Consider the following 22,759-nt stretch of genomic DNA (forward strand, 5'->3'; position numbering starts at 1 on the left):
TAGTCGCGTTCTGTTTTTGTTTGTGCTCCTCGGCGCCGCGGTCTCGTCAATCTTTCACTGTTCAAGCTGTTTAAAGGTGGACGATTTATGGTTAGCCAGGCATGGCAGACGGAGCTGAGGTCACACCATATCAGCCAGCAACAATGGCTATTGTTTGTGCGCTCAACAGGAAGTGGCTGTGTGGGACTTCCTGCGGCTGATACCTAGGGTTGGACGGGGGTGGGGTGGCAGCCAGGCAGCCCTGTGGCCGATCACATTGTTCCAGGTAGGATCTCATGGTAATGCTGGTCCCTTGAGACCGCGTGTTTTCCACCAAAGTGGCCCAGTCCCACAGCCTTAATATAGAGCTGAATACAGTCCTGTCAAATCCAACATGGTCTCCTAAAGTGACAAACAGAGTGAGGTACACAAAAACACAAACATGAAAGCATCCAGATGAATCCAGATAGACATTTTTCTCTTAGAGATTATATATATACATGCATACAATATTTGAGTGTGTCGCTGTTCAGGTCAACCTGTTAACACTTTTAGATTATTTTTTCGTGTATCTATGTTATAAGAAAACTTTGATCATTCCTTTCAAAGAAATTTCTATATTCACCATATTTTCCCCCTTAATAATGCAACATTCCTCAGCGACAAGACCCTTTGACCACTAAAGTGTGTTCTCGAACGCCAGGGTTTTTGTTGGCAGATTGCAGCTTTCACACCCACATTAGCTGCAACATGCAGTTGTTCGGCGGATCCACTCGAGAACAAATGCCTGGGAATTTTCTGCAATAACCCCTGTCCAAAGCCATCCTGGAGGGCTATCACAGAGGTGCTCGGAGACATATTTACTCTCATTCCTGCAGCGGGGCCCAGTTCTTCACAACAGCACCTTTAGTGGCAAGCATTTTTCTATTAACCTTTAAAGAATGGAAGAGGATACAGAGAATAGGACAAACAGACCGTGTTGGCGGGCAGTGTTAACGTTGTGCGACAGATGTGCAGATGGTGTGTTACAGTAAGAGATCAAGGCGAGAGAGAGAGAGAGAGAGAGAGCTTTTATATGCCACTCAAACGTTCCTCTAGCCTTTAAAACTCCTCCAACCCAGATTCGGCTCACCAGACCAACTGATATTGGGCGCTGGAGATCTGACGCTCGAGTGTGGCCATATTGATGACCGTTTGTTCTCGATAAGAGTGCAATCTTAATGAGAGGAATCAGGCCCTTTGCTAAAAAAAAAACTAAAGTAGACGTGTTAGTCTGACAAAGGCCTCATGTGGGAGACATTTTACCCCAACGCCAGTCCGCCACATTCTACTGACGAAAAAAAAGCCATTCGGCTGATTCATTCGACACAAAGAACGGAATATTTATCAGTCAAAAGCATCCACATCTGTTGATTAGTCGTGAGTCACTCAGCTTTGACTATATATAGTATTGCATCTGACATTTCCTAGCGTAAACATCCATTGGGTTTGTTTGTCATACCTCTAGTCTAAATGGGGGAGAGCTCTTATGAGGCAGACTGTCCTTCTTCTCCCTTTGGGACAACTGCCAAGTGCATGGAACTAAATATGGCTGGCTGCTGTCACAGTAATTCAGTTATGGGGGTATTAACATACAATGGGTGTGATTCATTTAAGAAAGCCTTAACTGAGCAAATAAGCATGATTCGCTTGTGTTTTCACTCATAAATGTTGAGATTTCTAAACTGGTCTCTGAATAGTGATGAGCATTTGTTTAAAGAGAACTCTTCACAAATATGCAACCGGCTCAGCTTAGTTGGTAGCAACCATGTCTAGGTAAGAAAATAAATCATACACGTCTTATACATCTTACACAGGAAGTACGAGTAAAAAGCGATTGCAAACAAGTTCTGGGGGGGGAAAGGCAATATTCTGGTGTTTTCATCCTTCCCGTTTTTTCTGTTTCAAGATGCTACTTAATAATAGAGTATTTATAACAAGATTTGTTGTTTCTGAAGACATTTAAGTGGTGTTCGCTATATCAGGGTTACCAGGGTGCTGCTTGGGTGCTTAGAGTGATTGCTTTTATGGTTGTTGGCTGGCCCAGATCAAAGAAGTTTCTATGATAACAGTTCTGCTCATAGACTTACGATACCGTATATATATCTTACTGAAGGTCTCTTGCTAAGGTTTAAAAAAAAAGAAATGTAAAAAATAAGAGGGATTTTATATATATAAATATATATATATATATATTTTATATCATTTTATACAAGGTCCTGTTGAAGATCTGTTATACAGCTTCTCCAGGAAATAAATAAATTATTATTTTATTAATTATTTTTAAATAATACTGTAGTTTTCTATTTTCTATTTCTATTTGATATATTTTATCATTATTATTTAAAAAACACCTTACAAATTAACCGTACAAACCTGCAACTACACCATTTCTGATGTTGCAAGTACTACTGATGTGAATGATACATCGAAACATTATTGAACGAGATTTGTGCCCGAATTTAATCCAGAGATGCGTTACAAATTATGCCTGATGTAAACTCAAGGGCTTTGCCACTCAACTGTTCTGAATGAGCAATAGCTGCATTTTGCCTCAGTATATTAATAGTTGTTGTCAGTAAATGTAAGAGGCCTGGGAGGATGTGGAAATGTTGTGTATTTGGGCTGAGGCCTGTGTCAGTCTCTGGCTGGGTCTCTGTGAGTCAGGCGGGCTGGTGTTGGGGGCATAGAAGAGCTTCTGCAGCGGGCCGCCCAGGCCCTGAAAGAGCTCTTTGTGTCCATTCTATTTTCACAGGAAACGGCTACCCTTTTTCGTCTCCTATGGGGAATATGTAACTGTGGTCACCTAATCAAACTTAACACAGGGAGAGGGGGATGGAGAGAAAGAAAGAGTGAAACCGTTAACCCGGCAGCTATAGTTTAGCAAAACACAGACACACAATGGCTTGTTTATGTCCTTCAACAGCTCTTTTTCTCTTTCTTCGTTTCCCTGTCTCTTTCATTCGATCCTGCTTTTCATTAACCCAGCCACGATGACAGGCTGTTGTTTTAGTGACATGGAAGCTAGGTATGCAGTCTTAATTTAAACATCAGGAAACGCTAGGGAGGGTTTAAAACATATCCACCCACTCACAAACACAGACGCCTCTCACAAGCTTAAAGAGAGACTCCCTCTGATACTCCATCAGGGATTAGAGCACCAGATCCAGACCCTCGGATTAACACTCTACCAATCCAGAGCAAGAACGCACGCGAGACAGTGAAAGAAGGGAACGAGAAAGTTGGAGAAAAAGAACAACCACTATGAGCCAATTGTATTATGGTTAAATATGTCTAGAGCTGTTGTTATACTGCACACATCGATGCAAATATCGCACATATTTACACAGATGCACAGCCCATAAACGTATTTGCATGGATTTAAAATATAGGACGCAGTGGATCACATGCAGATGTTAATGGTTGATTAGCGTGTACAGTGGATCGAAAATAAGGCCCTGTCTCATACACTGCTCTAAGCCTTTGCAGTCCTTCTCGAAGTCTACACTTCGGTTATGTAATGCCGCATTTTTTATCTTTGCACATTTTTTATCTTTCTATCTTTAACTTTCCTCTAGTTTGCAGGACGTCATCAGTCAAGTGTTTACTGATTAGTTCAAAATTAACATGGCCTTGAATGGTAAAGTTGCTTGCAAAAATTAGCTATGTATTCTGTTTTTGAAAAAAAAAAATGAAAAAAAAGTGATTCAAAAATTTGTCTTCAAACATGTGCATGTATGAATTGACTGAATTATGAATGGCCATTAATGGAGAAATATATTTTTGTCTATAAAACCTAAATAGCTTTCTCCAGATATTATAGATCTCCTTGTGTTGCCATTTATTCAAATATATAATACATCATTGCTTGTCGGCGGGGCCTTCATTTGGGGGAGGGAGAACAACCCTAAAGACAATTGAAGACATTCGAAGATGAATGAAAATGCTCAAAAGGAAGCAAAAGACTTAAAAAGTCACAAAAACCGCTTGATACCCTTGAGTAAGTCCACACAGGATTTTACATAAGAGACAAAGCAACAGCTCTATGTGGGAAACAACCCTAGAAGCATCATACAGACAGGATCTGGTGATTGAAGTAAAAAAAAAAACCCTCTTCCCCCTCTGTCGTAACCGTGGCCTTGACCTGCTTGCATCCGTGTTTACCGTCTATGTGCTCTACAGCTTCACAACTCTCCTCTCTCTCCCAGATGAATAGGACCCAGGGACTTTTCCTCTGATGGACAAAGCGCCGAGAAGGCTGCGTGAGTGTAGGCTGTCTGAAACAAGGTTATGTGGGTCATTCTTCAAGCAATTAAACACTTTTATTTTAGTCAAAATATCGTGGCATCAAGGTACACAGAGGGCAATTGCTCAATTAAACCCACGAGAGGAAATAGTTATTTTCCTCCATGAGACTTTATGGTGATTCCATCTACGAGAAAGAAGGCAAAGCAATGATGGTGGATAAAGTTTTGAGATGAAGTCTGAAAAATGGAAAGCAAGAGGGAGAATGAGTGGTGGATGAGCAAATTGAAGAGGGGAGAAGAAAAGAAGTGGGATGGAGGGAGAGGAGGAGGACGGCAACACAAAGTCCCATGGCTGCCTCGGGGCATTGTGCAAAATTGATGGAGGGGATGAGAGACCTCACACACACACAGAGCACCTAGGACTCCAATCTCAGATCTCTCCCTCTCTGTGTGTGTAACCTTTATAGGCAATAATGCACCAAGACGAAAGTCAGAACAGAGGTTTTTTTAACAAAGCAAGTTTGTTTTCGACCTGCTTTTGCCTTTCCATGCATCAAACCCATATATGGCAAGTGGCAAAAAAAGGAGAAAAGAAAACCAGACTAGAGGCACGTTCTGTTCTGAAAGACTTACTCACCATTCACTTTCATTGTATGGGGGAAAAATGCTGAAATAAAAGTGAAGAAAACACAGCTTTGGGAAATTAAATCCAGAACAAAATCCAAACGTATTATATACATATATACATAAAATGATGATGACGATGATGAATTAAAAATCAATATGCAGTTCCTTATAAAGTTAGCATGCACTTGGGCAAAATATTTATTTCCTCCGCACAGACCCTATGGCCAGCTTCAGCTCCGTACCGGCGTGATGAATCCAAGATAAATATTTGAATGCTACCGATCCTGATCTGAATTCTAACTTGTGATGCAGTCTAAATCATAATCACACTGTGTTCTTTCGCTGGCCAGAGGAGAACTGGGCCCTCGACTGTGCCTGGTTCCTCCCAAGTTTTTTTTCTCCATTCTGTCATCTGATGGAGTTTGGGTTCCTTGCCACTGTCGCCTCTGGCTTGCTTAGTTGGGGACATTTTCCTGTTAATACTGTAAAGCTGCTTTAAAACAATCTGTATTGTAAGCACTATATAAATAAAGGTGGCTTGACTTGACTCACCAAAATCAGTTATTAAAGTGCATTTGGCCGTGTCAGCTTTGGATCCTGGTTGCAGAGCTATAATGCTGTAAGTCAGTTTGATATCAGGTGAACTGCAGAGGACTGTGAATGGTAAGTAGATCACTTTAATATTAAACTGAGCTTCTTATTCTTTCATTTCCATTAAAAAACAAATGCGTATGAATGGTTCACTACCAGAGACAATGAGCATTTGTCCAACTCTTGTGCACTTTTTCAAATCCAGTCTTAGAGTGGGAATATTGTCATGGTGCAGCTCTAGTGCTTAGCATTAACAATTAGCACAAGCGTGCAGTATATGGCCATTAACTCTTCTGCACAGCAAGAGAATGGGATCTTCCTTCTGTGCTGGCATGTCCTGGCGCGTGATAATGCCCGCTGGTTGAAATGCCCCACGGCTCCTTGACTGACATAGCGATGGTTTGCTGGATGGCTGAGCTGGCACAGCGATGGCCAATCTGAGTCACACGAAAAGAGAGAGGCCGACACACACACCACTTACACACCCACCTGCAGCAAAATTGGCCGCACCAAAGCCCTGAAGAGGCTTTACTCACCAGTGAGACCTCTCTCTCATACGTTTAGCCAGATCCCAGGCAGCACCCCCTCTGTTTCTGTCCTGAACCGTAACGGGCCTCCATGTGCTCAGACAAGGCCTCTGTTGATGGAGGTGATTGGGAAGACGGTGAAACCACTACACTCTCAGGAAGTGCCAGGGATGCAGAGCTGCAACCGCAAGTCATCTGTTAGCAATCGGAGCAGCGGGCCTGATATTAAAGAGTCATGCGGGTCACAGAACGAGGTCTCTACGCCCCATAAGGAACCCTACTGTTTCAAGACACTATTTTCCAGCTGCAAATATGCGTCGGGAGGGTATTGGAAAATCACTATACAGTACACTTAAAAGAAAAGACTATTCTAATGACGTAAAGGTAATTATGGGTGGCTTGAGTGGTTTAGAAAACCCAAGGAACAAGTTGCGATGGTGAATTTTTATATTTGTAAACACTTTCAAGTAACCAAGCAGCACTGACGGACGCTTTCAGACCAATTTCTGATCTGCAATCCAAAGAATATTCAAGGTAATTTGTGCATGCCATGGACGGAGGAAAATAGTAAAAAGGGTGGAAAAAAATCCTTAAATGTGACAGTAGACGTTAAGTTGCTGTCCCTGTCAAGAGTTTATGGAAAATGAGTGAGGCGTAATTCTTTTCCTTCATTACCACAAGGCCGTGTTAAGCCTTTGAATGTGAAAAAATGGGATAAAACTTCAGCAAAGGCAGATAATGTGAGAGAAGAGCGGATAAACGCAGATCTAATGTCACAACAACGAGGCACAAAAACGCGTCAAGGGTCCAAAGCCGCTCTTCATCAAACCCTGTTATTTAAACATTTAACGCAACAGTGGAGGGGAGAGGCAGGAGATGATGATGATTTGCGATTTAATGATTCCATCACTGTATTAGGGGATTAAGATGTCCGTGGAAATAGATTAGTTCTACATCCATTTTCACTCTGACTGGCAGAAACCCAAAAAGCTCAGGGATGGAAATATGAAGAATGAGGCGTACTGTGACAGATGGAGCACAAGTGACCTGAAGAGCGCCACTAAGAGCACCAACGCCACCTGCTGGTGGAGATGGGAATATATCACCCTCACTTGCTAAGCTAGAGGAATAGTTCAGCCTAAAAATTAAATTCTGTTATTTACTTACCCTCATGAGCTTTCCAAACCCATATGCTGTTATTTTTTGTGTTCCACAAAATAAAGCAATTTTATAGTGAACACGTCTGTCAAACTCAAGTCAGTAAGTTGAAAACCAGTTGAGTGAATGAATCATTTCAGCTATAAACAGGTTGATCTGATTCACAAACGGAACTGAACAACTCGATTCAATGATCCGTTCACAGTGCTTCTCAAAGTAACAGCTCACTGGAGGGGGAATATTTTCTGTAAATAGTAAGATAAAGGTTATTAAGTCTTTAAAAGACTTGGAATATCCATCCTATTTTTCAACGCGCAAGTGAGCCATTTCCTGTGAATGTGTGAGACTACTGGGGGTGGGCATTTTTTGACCGTATGCAAATTTTTTTGGTATGGAAACCTGTGTGAAGATTCTTCAAAAATATCTATATTTGTTTTCCATTGAAGAAAGAAGGTCATATGGGTTTGGAACAGGATGAGGGTGAGTAAATGTCCAAGCTATCAACTGATCGCACACCCAAAGAATGGATATCCATGCAAAGTGTTGAGAAAGTGAGGGAACTATTATTACATGATCAAATCTTCAGTGCTGACTCAAGGCCATCAACTATAGCGATCTCAAGTCATTATGCGTTAGCTTATGCAAGGTTTAATTACAAGAGCCTGACCCTCCTTCTGCTGTTCCAGATAACATCAGTAATGTGGCGGGAAAGGTCACATGCTAAAACACGCTGGGGCTCAGGAGTCAATTAGTCAGAGAACAAAGGAGACTTGGAAGGATGAGGAAAAGACAAATAGAAGACGAATCCTGCAAAAGAAATAAACAGCAACTTGGGCAAATGAAGATGGGCAAAAGTGGCTGCAAGTTCATTAATTAGAATTTCAAATCGGACAAACTTGAGATGACAGCAGCACGCTTGTCAAATCAGATCATGGCCTAGCAGAGCGGAGAACCTCCCGGTGCTTGGAGCCAAAAGCAGGAACAGCTCATCGCAAACAGCTTCCTGGGGACTCTGTGTGTACATGCGCGTATGAGCGTAAGTGTGTGTGCGATTACTGCAGCGTGTAAGTCGTCTTCATCGCCTCTGATTACTGTGGCCCGCCTTTTTCCCGCCTGTCCGCCCTGCGATGTCATTCTCCCCCTAAATGAGAAGTGACAATTAAAACATTCTCTTAAGGCGCTCCAAATCAAGATGTGCTGGCAAGGCTGGCGGAGTGCCGTTTACCACGGGGCCAGAGCGAGCGAGGTGAGAGGCCACAGAAACTGTCTGATCTGCCCCCTGGGCATGGAATCAGGGGTCAAAGTGATGATGGCTGTCCTCAGGCCAAGCACCAATGGGTAAGGCAGAGTAACACAACCTCTTAGGGCACTGGAGGGTCGGTGAAGGAAGAGAGAAGGCTGAAGATGTGCCTTTAAGGGAAAGAAAGAAGAATATTAAGGACTAGATTGACTGTGTGCTACATCAGACGCTGTGGGGTAAATAAAGAGAGCGTGAGAAAGACGCTATTAAAGGTTTAGCTGTGTCTAGCCAATTTCACAAAGCACATCTTTAATCACTCAAAGTGTTGGGAATCAAGAACCAGTTCCTTTACAAAGGAAAAAGAATGCACGTGCATTTCTCCCTTAATGTGGACGACACGCTGAACTAAAATACGCTTGCAATAGTTTCTATTCAGCATCCCAGTAACAGCGCTAATGAATCTATAGTCCGATTCCCAAATGAATGACTCTTTTAAGTTGCTCAATTTAGTGAATCAAACAGCTGAGATTTAAACCAGTGACTGACTGATTGCTCAAATCAGTGTTGCTATTGTTAACTTAAGCTAAATTTATTAAAAAATGGTCTCTGTTAACTGAAGTAAATTAAATATATCTGATGAAAAACAAAAAAGTACTAAAATTACAAAAACAAAAACTCAAATAAAAAATACATTAAAGTGAAATAAAAATATTTTAAAAACTAATAATACAAAACTAATAATACAAAAGTACAACAAAATGACTAAAACTGAAAATATAAAAATAAAAGCTAAATAATCCATACTATAGTATATTAATACTAAAATAACACTGGTTCATATAACAATGTTTAAAGATACACATTATGAGTTTTTTTCAGTAGTATTTTATAGAAATAATTGAATCAATAAAATGTTACCATATTTTAATCAGTTAATATTGTTATTTAATCTAAGTAAAGTTATATACAGTGCTATGCATAAGTTTAGACACCCATGCTAAAGTTGACTAAAACGAGGAATAAAAAAATCATCTTTTGGAGATTGAACTTAATGCCTTAATTTAAAAAAATAGGAAAAATCTAACCTTTAAGGACACCAATTTTCTTTGTGAATGAATAATGTATCGTAAATAAATAAATGTTCTTCCTTAAAATACAGGGTGCATAAGTTTGGACACCCCTATGTTAAATTCCCATAGAGGCAGGCAGATTTTTATTTTTAAAGGCCAGTTACTTCATGGATCCAGGATACTCTGCATCCTGATAAAGTTCCCTTGGCCTTTGGAATTAAAATAGCCCCACATCATCACACACCCTTCACCATACCTAGAGATTGGCATGGAGTACTTTCCATAAGATCATCTCTCAATGCAAATTAAACCAGCTTTTAGGCTAACTGAAATAAAACCATGCCAATCTCCAGGTATGGTGAAGGGTGTGTGATGATGTGGGAATATTTTAATTATAATAAATGATTGTCACTAATCACTGCCATTATTTGGATATTTTTACAGTTTTATTTCTCCTATTGTGGTTTGAAAAAGATAGAATGGAAAACTGCATTAGAACACAACACCAGGGTGAGTAAATGACTTCATTTTCATTTTAGGGTGAACAGAACCATACCTATAAAAACCTCTTGGGAACACTTTTCTGTACATGCACTTCTGCTCTAGAGATGTACTACTCACAAATTAGGAAATGTGGTAGAACTAGCTATATTGTGTTGTCCTTTGAACGAATCGCTTCTGCTTTTATTATTTTCACTTTTAGACAAAAGCATCTGACTGAATAAATGAGGTTGAAAAGCTTGAGAAAGGGATATGTGTTTGACTCTTTGTGAGGGACACAGTAGAGAAAGTGAAAGGCAGAAACAGAGAGGTTGTTTGGGCAGGATACCAGGTCAGCCAGTAGACAGCTGCAGCACTGAGGGAGATGAAGCCAAACTAGCCTGGACTCAGTGAGGGCACAAAAATCCAGCCCTTCACCCTACAGAGACCAAAGTTTCGGAGCACAGCCAATGAAGGATCCGTTTCAGATTTACTCAAACTCTTTAAAGTAGAACAGAGGTCATTGACTGGAAAGGATGAGAACAAAGGGGCATCAGAGGCTTATCATTGTTGCACCTTAACAGACATAAAATATAGTTCCTCTAGAAGGCTTGGCACAGCCACCGAGCAAGAGACAAGCAACATAAACATACAATATCTGCATTACAGAGACTCCAAAAAATATTTGGACATTTAAAATTGTCTGAATGTCATTGCATTAAAGAGCAAAATATAAAAACCAAGTGGGATCGGCAAGCCAATGGATCCTTAAACATTTCTCAGAACTTTTTTGTTTGTTTGTTTGTTTGTTTGTTTGTTTTACAAACTGGTATCATGGCAGTTCTCGATGGAAGCCAATTTCTGTTTAAATAGATAACATAAAAAATATAATTGTGACATTTCTCTTTACAACATTATATTTCCCAATTTTGGCTTTTTATATCACAATTGTATTATTGTGAATTTATTTAGATTACACTTTATTTCGAGTCTACTTTAGACATTCTACAAAGTAAATTTGCAACTAACTCTCAGAGTATTAGTAGATTGTTAGGTTCGGGTTAGTAGTTGACATGTACTTGCAAGTTACTTAGTAGAATGTCTGTTTAGGGACCATCAAAATAAAGTGTTAGCAGGTATTAAGCAGATAGTCTACTATACTTTCATGACATGTAGTTGCAAAGTTACTTTTAGTTAGTAGAATGTCTAAAGTGAACTATTGAAACCAAGCGTGACTTATATTTAATAATTACAACTTTATATCTTTAAACGTGATGACTTTATCTTGCAATTGTCTTTTTCACATAGCTATCTCTTAATATATTTATATGATGCAATTTGACTGACTTTATTTTAACCTCAAGAGTTACCTTAATTTTTTTAAGATGGAAATGGTTTCTATTGTTTCCCTCAAGTTCACACAGATTTCCTAATGGAGTAATCATAAGTGTAGATCTTTATATTAATGAACGTTCCACTAACGCTTAAAAAACAGTCAGTGTCCTGATTGTTTTGTTGCCATTTTGAACATTGTTGTTTTGTCATTTGAATTCTTAGAAATCATGTTTGAACTTTATTGCTTTGACTTTATTATATTACGCACTGACATACACATTTTGTTTAATGCGTCTTAAGTGTCCAAATATGTTTTGAGGCCACTGTAGATGGAGACAACAAACATTTTGACGTCCGATGCTCGGAAGGAGTGAGCGCAACAACAAGTTTCTGGATGCTTTCCATGTTACATTGTTTAAGCCGAGATTTACAGGAGCGTTTAGACGGCGAGTGCCCGCTGGCTTGGCGCTGTCAAGCGTTTGCAGCTTTAATCTGATCTATTATGCTGATGAGTTTGACTCGGTTCCAGAGCCTTCAGTGGCTTCACACTCACACAGTGAGCTGGCAGCCGACTCCATCACCTGCGCTGGTGAGCACACCGACACTTTGTCACTCAGTCACACCTGATCCGAGTCCAAAAGCGTGTTGTTCACACCAATTCTAGTTCACGTTCTCTCCTTGAGCGTGCCAGAGAACTCCTTTTTCTCTGGAAATTTAAGTAAGAGGAGGTGTGCTTCTCTTCCTTCCTGGGATCCTACGTGTGTGTGTATGTGTGTGCGTGCGTTTGGAAGAGAGGCATGAATGAATTAATGATGTCTAAAGTAAGTAGGGCATGTTATAATGATGAATGTGTGTAAGGTGTGTTCATAGGACAGCAGAGCAGGAAGTAAGTGTGAGCGAGTGGAGCTCAGCTTCAGCCCTGCAGCTTCTAAACTCTAAGAGATATTCTCCAACAAACCCTCTCATATATCATCACGATACACAGTCCCAGCACTCCTCTTCCTCATTCTTATGTGCTCTCACTCCCCCTTCAGCATGCACGCATATTCCCTACAAGATGCTTTAGAATGTTAAAGGCCAGACACTGAAGCATAACCAATATTAAAGGGATAGTTCAATCAAAAATGACATAATTTACTTACCCACATCTCGTTCCAAGCCTGTATGCCTTTCTTTCTTCCCTGGAACATGATGAGAAAAGTTTAGCAGCTTGTCCCAGGAGCTCTTTTTGGTCCAAAAATACAAAACAATGGAATTTTATACTCATATTTTTAATGAATAATGAGTGCCTGTGCAACGCATGATTTCATGAAGTAATTTGGTTTTGGAACAACATTTTCATTTTTGAAGGAACTACTTTAAATGCATGTATGTGGACTGATGCGTCATTAAATGGAAAATACAACAATATGGTAAAGGTAAAAGGAATACTCTAATCATATATGAATATAAATACACTACATACACAATACCGATTTTATAAGTTTATGAAATAAATGAATACTTTTGTCCAGCAACAATGCATTAGGCTAAATTGAATAAAAGTGACAGGTAAAGACATTTATGTTACAAAAGTTTATATTTCTATTGTTTCTATTTAGAATAAATGCTGTTCTTTTGAACATTCCTGAATCCTGAAAAAAAAATATATCACAGTTTCCATCATGTGCCGGTGAGCACAACATGATCCAAGTCCAAAAGCAGGTTGTGTCAGAGAACTCATTTGTCTCTAATCATTTAAGAGGAAATAAATGCTGTTCTTTTGAACTTTCTGTTCATCAAAGTTTCCTGAAAAAAAACATTACCGTTTCCACCAAAAATATTAAGCAGCACAACTGTTTTAAATATTGATAATAATAAGAAATGTTTTAAGCAGCAAATCAACATATTAGAATGATTTCTGAAGGATCATGTGACACTGAAGACTGGAGTATGTCTGCTGAAAATTCAGCTTTGCATCACAGGAATAAATTACATTTGAAAAGATATTGAAAAAAATAAAAAAACAAATATTTTAAATTGTAATAATATTTTACAATATTACAGTTTTTTCTGCATTTTTTATTAAATAAATACAGCCTTTGTGAGCAAAGGAGGCTTCTTTTAAAAACACTTGAACTAAAATAACCTTACTGACCCCAAACTTTTGAACGAAAGTGTAGATTCCACTAATTTAAATGTAAGTGGATGAAAAGCTGCTTCAACAGACACAAATAGGCTCTCTCTACACAATCAATCAAACCCAGTCAGTCAACCAAATTCCACTCAGTTGAACCCAAGATGATAAAAAGAAGAAAGGTAAGGGATGGAATGTCCCTGAGCTGAGAATAAGGTCACTCAGTCACCAGAAACATCGCAATCTTCTTTCTCTCTGACTGCAACATGACAAAACATCCAAAGGCAAATCTGCAAACTCAACTACAGGAAATAAAACCCCCCAAAAACAAAAGGAAAACATCCCCCGTCCACGACGGCCATGAAGACAAATCCAATTATTTGCGTCTCATGTTGCAAATTTGTTCTAATGGATGGAATAGGAAAATAAATAAGTGCCTGCAAAAGGAAACAAAGGGATGCGATTTCTAATTAACATGAAAGAGAGACGAAGAGACGTGTTAGTAAACCCATCTTTCATCCTTCTCCTCTCCTCGTAGCCGGCACATTTGTTTGTGCCCGAATGTTGTCTTTTAGAGGGAAGCGTGTTTCCGTTTCGCCAGCAAATTAAATGTCAACAGATTTAACATCGGCTCCAATCTCATTTTTTTCTGGAGCATTTTGTCGATTTTATTGTTCATTAAGCGTTTTTTTCTTTAGCATTGCTTTCGCTCAAGCGCCTTTATTTGTCTCATCTTGGCTTTGAAGATCACAAAGGCCTGGGACAATAATTAGGTTTAGTGTAATTACGAACTGAGCATAATGAAAGAGTTGAAGGGAAATGTCTGGCCCTATCTGCTCACTGCCTCTCTCCGGATAACCATTAATCCCACATTAGCCCTGCACTGTCACTCTAAACAACGGCTTTGAGAAACATGGTATTATCAGATGACCAGGTCACACACAAATACTGAATCTGAAATCAAAGATGTAGGGAGAGGGCAGATCGCTTCATCTGCTGTGTAAAACACTGAGGTTTAGATACTGTAAAGCGAGCTGCCTGCATTTGACCCTAAACAACATTAATAATGAGAGAAAAAAAGCCATTTAAACAGAACTATAAAGGCCTCACACGAACCTAAACAACCAATATCTGGTTTGCAGTTTTTCAGCTCAAACTAAGTTCAAGAAAGCGCATCGTAAACAACCTTGTAGCATGTTTTTTTTTTCTGTTGTTTTGACAAGACAACACCTTTTTCGATTAGCTTTATAAATACCCCAGTAACGTACCTGATTTAGGGCTTTTATACACTCCATGCTGTGTGTCAATGAGCGTGTGACAACTGTGCCGCACCTGAATATCTGCAAGCTCTTTTGGCAGTCTGGAGACAAGAGCTGTTTCCTTCATGTAGAGTAAAGACACTACAGGGCAAAAAAAGAAAAGTTTGTTTGTTAGTTTGCTCAAAAATGTTAAACCATTATTAATTAATTAACAATTGCATAGATAGATAGATAGATAGATAGATAGATAGATAGATAGATAGATAGATAGATAGATAGATAGATAGATAGATAGATAGATAGATAGATAGATAGATAGATAGATAGATAGATAGATAGATAGATAGATAGATAGATAGATAGATAGATAGATAGATAGATAGATAGATAGTCCCTCTAAAGCCTTGCGACTGCGTTTTGGACAACTTGCAAGCGATATAATATAGACTGAGGAATATCATATTCAGAAATTACAGTGATCCAATCTTGATGTGACAAGTGCAAGGTTCACTAATTCCAAATCTTTCCTCGAAAGATGTCTTAACTTTTCAGTAATTCTCAGTTTACAAACGACTAAATCTCAATTTACAAGCAGCATCAATGATCCAAATAAATATAATAATGTTATTGTCTGTCTGTCTAACAAGTGGCTGCATTTGTCATGACAATGTCACGCTCCTGTTTCAGTGTCTGGATAGACATGTGGTGTGTGCAGTGCACACAGATGAAACTCCAGATGGCGAGTGCAGACCTGTGCAGCGTAATGCAAGAAAGAACAGCCTGGGTGTGTGGACAGGTTCCCAAAAAAGCTGGATACTGGCTTCTGCCAGCCTTGCTCAAGACGAGTGAACACTGTCCCAAACATATGATGTTCAAATTACCTTTGACCAGCAGATGAATATAGGCCAATGCCTTTACCCTCTTAACCACATAAGACAAAACCACCCAAAGGTTAACTCACAATGTAGTGGGGAACTGGCTGGAAAGATTGAACACTGACGGGTGTTGCAGAACATGAGAACACCTCGAGCTGCCACTGGGAAGAAAATGAGGATTCAGTTAAAGTTAGCTCAATTTTACATAAACAAATAGACACACACAACTGTTATTCTATTTTAGCACTCCAAACGTCATTATGACCAGAACCATGCTTTTTTGTAAATAACCCACTTAATGGTGTGAGGGTTAATATGTTTAGCTTTAAAACACAGATAACATGAGCCACTCTGAGACTATGGACACTAAATACTGCATTTGATTTCATATATGATTTCACTGAACAGAATAACGTACAGTTGACAATTTGCAAACAAAATGAGAGCAGTTGATTGAGCACGCGAAACAGCATTTGTTATCAATAGTAAATTAGCTTGCCCAATAACAAAGTATTGTAGCAAACATATAGTAGCATTAATACCATCATCCATGTAGAGAAGATTCAAAAAGTCTTTGTGCTCAAAAAAACGAAGACGACGGACTCGACTCATCTCGTGCGCCATCTTGTGTGAAGAAGACAATACTACTGCAAAAATCAAAAAGTACAGATGGCAATATTGACAAGCATTCATACAAGCTTATTTTTTGCAAAATGAACAAAACTTTATTGGACTACTGTATCAGTACGTCGAGTAAACTTTTAATGGTTGTTTGTAAACTGTATTTTTCTATCAGACGTTTCCCGCTTATAAGTGATTGTTTTCTATCTCGCGTGCGCCGTTTCCATGGTGACCAGACGCCTTCCTGCCTGCCTGCTGCTACCCGAGAGCTTTACATTATGGTGAGTCAATGTTTCCCAATGTTTTTAAGAAACACATTTTTCTAAAGCAACAAAATATAAGCACATATGTGCTATAAATTCTATTTTCAGTAAATTAATCATGGCCGCCTATTTAACGAAACATAAAAAGCAAAAGTGAAAGTCCCGACACAAAATGTGAACTTAGCATCTTGAAGTTAGCAAATCCTGTCTGATGATTTTATACTTTGACTTTTTTTCTGTGATGTTTTCCCCTTGTGATCCGTTTAATCCCCTTAATTTGTTCTTCAACGGTCACCAAAGGAATAGTTAAGTATGTTGTTTGTTGGTAGTCAGTATATTTATAACAGCTTTCAACTTCAAATTGGTTTTATTTTATTATTTATTATTATTTTGTCGGTAGGCTTGTAACGTTATGTGTATTCTTAAAAATCAAATACCAATTTTGCCATTAAAATAAAGTCTGTATAATAACATCTCTTCACTGACTATTTTGTTTTATTAGAAATTGTAGAGTTTTGTAGAACTATAATTGCAGCATTAATCTTTAAGCTCAAAAATTGTCTCATTAAAAAGGAAAGAAATAATTTGGTCACTTAACACAGCATAAATAACTTGCATCTTTTGTATCCAGTCTGCAAAAAAGAAAGGAGGAAACATCAGCAAGGCTGAGAAGGAGAGATTGCAGAGAGAGGCAGATGAACAAAGATTGAGAGAGGAAGGTATATCTGCAGTATTAAAGTAATTTAATTTTAAATTAGCTTTTTGATTGAAAACAAATCTGTATACTGCGTTTTGTCCTGTAGAAGAAGCTCGCCTCATTGCTGAACGTGAGGAGAATGAAAGGCTGGAGAGGGAGCGAATAGAACAAGAGAAACAACAGCTACTTGAGTTAAAGGTCTGATGAACTTTCATTTGAACATTCACAGTTGTGTTGCAAGACATTTACCTGCAGGCTTTAGTGCATATGCAGCTGTCTGTACTGATGGATTTTGTGTGACAAGATTGGATGTGATGATTGATTGACGCCTGTCAATGTCCACAGGACAGAGAGCGCAGAGAGGACGAGCTGAATGAACTGCGGCACATTCTAGATGAGAATCACTCTGCAGTCACCATGTGGGAATCAGAATGCAGGAACAAAGCTAAGGTACAAGACTCATGTAGCTGTATCTCAGGGTAATTCTGAGGCTACCATAAGTGTGTTACAGAATGATTTGTTGTCTGGTCTTTTCTAGTGGGAGCGTTACATGCGTTGCGACGGCAGTCCGGATCCAGCTGTGCAACCAGAAATCAACTCCTTCATCAGTTTGTGGAGAGAAGACTCTGAAACCCAAATCCAGCAGGTCTTGGAAAACTGTGCTCTGGCTCTTCAGGTGAGACCAGCACTCTGGATCTGTTGTTTTCATGATTTCAAGTCAATTATTGATGACTAAGGTGGTCCTAGTAAGTCGAGTATCATTATTATTGATCATTTTAGTATTAAAGTTGACATATAACTCATCCCTCTGTGCTTGGGTTATGAGTGATACCTCAAATCATGGTAATTGTTAAGAATCCAATGTTTTATTTCCTTCTGGGGAATGATACAAAAGCTGATGAAATGTCAGACTTAGGGCCATTTACAACAAGAATGCAGAGGTGGCCGTTGCAATTCAGAGGCCCATTTCATTTTTAATTAAAAACACGTAATGAAATTCATTTAGTATTCATTTTGTTGGCGAAAAAGCAACAACAGACAATTTTTTATAATTTTGGAGGCATTTTTGCCCTTAGCTGGGGCTCTTTTTAGAGTGCAAGCAGAGGCCCCTTCTTTTGCGAGGCCCGTTTGAAGTGAAACGGGTGAAACATGAAGAATGTGAACAATGATATAATGATTTAAAAGTTTTAATAATCATTCTAATTCTAAAACAATAATGAAAAAGGAATAATATCATTAGAATCATTTTCAGACTGATGAACAATAAAAACATCCAATCATAATCTATCCAACTTTAAAGAGCTTGATAATTTAAAGCAGCAGAGGAAATAACTGCTATGGAACATCAGGCAATACACATGTACACAACATGTTGATGATGCATTGCTTTGCGTGTTGTTTACATATTAAAAAAATCAATGCAGAAGCAATGTACAAACAGTGTTGTTTACATGTTAAAATTAGCATGTATTTGAACTGCTTGGAGTTCCACAGCAGTGGAATGAAATAAATGCAAGGTCTATACACAACGTTTTTAAAACTTAAGCGTCACATTTTTTAGAATGTAATTTTTTGACTCGTGCCAATAAGCAACTCCTTAACCACACTATCAACCATATACTGTAGCAATACCCAAAACATTGTAGCATCATGGTGGAGAGTTTTGTGCAGGCATGTTTTCTTCAGAAAATCTAAAACAATTTATCTTGGACAGTTGATAGACGAACTGGACTTCCTCTTGAGTGAGGGTCCTGAGCCATGCACTGCTCAACAGTATCGAGAAACAGTCCTTTGTCTACAGAGTATCAACCTCTACAAACTCAACCAGGCCACTGAGGAGCTTCTTAAGGTGAGTTCTTCTGAGATCTTCCTATGCAGCTTACTTCTATTTCAACACATTGGATATAATATGCGTTTTGCTCCCCGTCCAGTTTGCCAATTCTAGTTCTGACATTGAGACTGGCAACATGCAGACTGTAGTCCAGGACGACAACATAACTCTTTGTCTGTGGGCCAACCTCAACAAAAATCCAAGGTTTGTCAGTCTTCATGGTGAAATTTAGGCACTATTGTAGGATAAAGGAAATACTTGACAAACCATGTTTCCAGGTTTAAAGGTTACCGGTTCGAGGAGGTGGGTATGGGCTTCGAGCTGCCGAAGCCGCTGGCTGTGAGTGACATCGCTGTTCGGATCCTTCACACACGCTATGACCACTTGTCCCACCACAGCGAGCGTGAACAGGTCCAGAGAAGGAGATCCATGATGGAGGGCTTTCTCACTTCGCCACCTGAGAGTGCTGCAGTTGTGCAAGATGGGAAGATAGAGGGAGGGGAGGATGAGGGAGAAGGCTCAAAGCAGGTGGAGGAAGAAAGCCGATCAGAGAGCAGGAAGAGGGTGAGTGAGGCTTTGATCACGTGTACACTATGTACTTGTTTTCTAGTGGATTCTGTCGCTGACAATATTAATGTGTGTCCATGTGTCAGAGTGCTGTGAGTGTGATCTCATCTAAGGAGGGGAGGAAGAGCTCTTCAATCAAGCTGTTAGAGGAAGGAGAAAGTCAGATGGAGGGAATCGCTACAAGTTTAGAAGCTGGTTTGGTCCCTTCTTTTTATCATCTTTCACTTCCTGATTTTCCTCATTTCTGTATATCAAACAACATGAGATGAGGATGAAATCTTTATCACGTAAAAATAACATTTATAAATTGTTTTAGTTAACTATGATCATTTGTAAAATACCGCCAATGCTTTAAATTATAAAATTATAAATTGGATTGTTACATATTTAAAAAAATAATGATTTAAAAGGTCCTGTATAATAGTAAAAATATGCACATCAGAATTATAACAACAACATATTAATGGGCCAAATGCTAAGTGTTTAATAATATTTAAACATTAAATTTATATTAATATTAAAAATATTTTTTTCTAATTATTAATATTATTTAACGATGCTTTGCATGGCACCTAAAAACACAGCTTACTCTACTTGGGTATTAAAATTTTAGCTAATAAAAATGTCAAATTATTTTGATGTTAGGATGATATCAAATAAATTGTTATTCAAAAGTCTATACTACTTCTAATTAAATAAAAATAAAAACACACTGCAAGTTAATTTAGGCATCACAACATTATAACAAAGTGTGATGATGGAATTTCATTTTGAGATCTGCTAAAGATAACGGTGTGTTGTTAAACTAATCTTTATTAAATTGTCTCTAGATCAAAAGTGCTCCAACCCATCACCATCTGAACTGGTGTTTGACAGTGCTGACATACATATAGTGGATCTGCAACAGTTCACACCCTTGGGCGGAGTCTTCTACTTTGATGTCTTCCATCTACCACCCCAGTCTCATATAGTGAAGGGCTGGGAAATGAGAGAGGTACATCTTGGGATGTAATCAGGGACACTGCAAGAGATCATAGAAAGTAATTTGCATTAATAATAATTTGCTGTTGTGCTTCCTCATAGTTGTTAGAGACCGGACTGCAGGTGTTCCCCTATCCCACAGAGCAGTCCCGCGTTCAGAGCTCTACCTCAGTGAGACTGGATGAACACAGTAGCACTGTTGTCTTATTGCCTGTAGGGGTCACCGTAGCTCTGCCTGACTCAATAATGTTTCTGGAGGGTCCACAAGTGGCACGCTGGGATCCCATCGGTGAACAATTCACACCGCACGTACAGTATATGCAACAATAGATGTTATATTGTATACATTCATACAATATGTACAGTATTGTACCTCATGGTTGTTATTGGTCACCGTTTTCTGCAGGCCAACACTGGCGGACGGACTGCATCTCTGAGACAAAGTATGACGCAGAGACCCGCAGCATCTCCTTTCAGATGAATGCATTCTATGCCTTCACATTACTGCAAGAGTCTTACGCTAATATGCCTTTCCAGTCATGGGAGCTGAGGCCTCTAGGCCAAGACTCGGCATTGTTCACAATCACTGGAGCTCTTACTGAAGTCAGCATCACAGTCAAGGCAAGAGAGGCCCTGTTCAAAGATATCCAAGATTATAAAAAGTGTACCAAATTCTTAGAAATCTACTCAATAAAAAAAAAAGACAAAATAAGTTAAAACCATCGAGGAGGACATATTAACAAGAAGCAAAAGTTTTATTAAAAAAATTCTTGTCACAGAGTAGGTGACCTCAGTATTACTCCCATGTATGAATTACATTTTTAATGTATTTTTGAACATATCAATAGACAACAGGAAAAAAGCATCCTGTCATTGAGGCATTTAATTTACTGTATCCAAGCCTTCATTTTAAGGCCAAATCGTTTTTGATACATACTGAAGGCCCAAAAAATGTTTTGCCCGCGTGTGCAATCACCAGGACTGATCGATAGCTTTTTTGTTTCTCAGGGTAAGCAGTGTATGCTGCAAATGGAGGAGACCAAAGACCTGGATCATCTTCTAGGGAAGTGGATGAGCCCCTCAGAACTGCAGAAGGCCATGAGGAGAGCTGGGATCAATATATTTGTGAACGAGTATTCAGACAAATACGTCAGCATCAACTCAAAGGTAACAAAGGGGCTGAATTGCCTTAGAGCCAATTGTATAATTAAATGTTAAATAGACCAGTTATAGAAACCCAGCTTTGAGCTTACTATAATTTTTATACATTTTTAGGATCCATTAATAGAGCACACAGTGTATGAACAGATGGCCCTGATGTCCTCAGCCGTGGCTTTTTCCTGGAGCCGCTGGAACACACAATGCGGACAAGAGCACCTTGTTCTTCAGGTATGTCATACGCTCCTATAAACAGACTGAAGCCCTATTGAACTACTGTATATGTTCTTTTTAAGCAGGCAGTACCTCTGACCTTTAACCATTTGACTCTGGTAGGCGTGCGAGCAGCTGGAAGCGGTCCCAGTGGCTGAGGAGATGTGGTCTCTTTACTTGCTGGGTGCTCAGAGGAACCAGCATCTTAAGATGAAGGAGCATGACAACAGCTTCTCTGCTGAACTGGCCGAGGGCAGCGAGTTCCACTCCACCTTTCAGCACATGTTCAGACAGGACATGAGCATCGAGGGACAAGCTAGAGTCCGTCAGTCTCACTATCTCTACACAGACACCATACAGAGGCTCCTGTGTGCGACACGTGTCCTCACATATTCCTGAGATTAGAAAACATACACATCCAGAAACAGGCAACACGCATACACCCTAATATCTAAAACATTTAACACCTGTTTTGAACTTGTGATAGTCATTGCAATATGCTGCGGAAATGAAATGACACCCAGCATACTTCTTTTTATAACCAGCAAGTGGAGCCAAATGATCTTGAATTATTTTTTCTGATACCAGCAAAAATATTAAGACATTTGTCAAAATAAATAAATATAATATCTCAGAGCACTGACCACTGGGTTAAATCATTGACGTTGAGGAAATGTTTATAGTGCCAGAATTTAAACGCACATGTCATCAAATCTGACATGTCCAGGTTTCCCTTTAATAAAGTTAATTTTAATCAAATTGATTTTAAATAAAGACATTTTAAAAAGGAGATATTCAATTCTGAAGGGCCATTAAGATATTTTTAGCAGTGTGAATATACATACATATATATATATATATATATGCTTAATTGTTACAGGAATA

The 22,759-nt window shown here is 39.0% G+C and overlaps 2 protein-coding genes across 3 annotated transcripts; one reads left to right on the forward strand and one right to left on the reverse strand.

Moving 5' to 3' along the window:
- Nucleotides 1–16,236, reverse strand: LOC307004752 (uncharacterized protein; the record flags this gene model as incomplete). Its single annotated transcript, XM_079624215.1, has 5 exons — nucleotides 1–381; nucleotides 12,436–12,474; nucleotides 14,678–14,809; nucleotides 15,630–15,704; nucleotides 16,086–16,236. The coding sequence occupies 5 exons, from the start codon at nucleotides 16,234–16,236 to the stop codon at nucleotides 131–133; spliced, it is 648 nt and encodes a 215-aa protein (XP_079480341.1). The 3' UTR covers nucleotides 1–130.
- dnai7 (dynein axonemal intermediate chain 7) lies at nucleotides 16,184–22,509 on the forward strand (the record flags this gene model as incomplete). 2 transcript variants are annotated; one of them, XM_079624209.1, is made up of 16 exons in its annotated part: nucleotides 16,184–16,206; nucleotides 16,340–16,445; nucleotides 17,059–17,146; nucleotides 17,231–17,322; nucleotides 17,470–17,574; nucleotides 17,663–17,800; nucleotides 18,839–18,973; nucleotides 19,056–19,159; nucleotides 19,234–19,519; nucleotides 19,609–19,717; nucleotides 20,353–20,516; nucleotides 20,606–20,792; nucleotides 20,910–21,124; nucleotides 21,512–21,670; nucleotides 21,779–21,892; nucleotides 21,998–22,509. In XM_079624209.1, 15 exons carry the CDS (start codon nucleotides 16,443–16,445, stop codon nucleotides 22,271–22,273), a joined length of 2,175 nt encoding a protein of 724 aa, XP_079480335.1. In that variant the 3' UTR covers nucleotides 22,274–22,509. The 2 variants fall into 2 exon arrangements, with proteins under 2 accessions (XP_079480335.1, XP_079480336.1); XM_079624210.1 differs by lacking the exon at nucleotides 16,184–16,206 and having other exon boundaries at nucleotides 16,257–16,445.
- Between the last annotated feature and the right edge of the window lie 250 nt (nucleotides 22,510–22,759).

Source organism: Phoxinus phoxinus (genome assembly GCF_949152265.1).
Source record: "Phoxinus phoxinus genome assembly, chromosome: 9".
In the NCBI taxonomy this organism is placed as follows: Eukaryota; Metazoa; Chordata; class Actinopteri; order Cypriniformes; family Leuciscidae; genus Phoxinus; species Phoxinus phoxinus.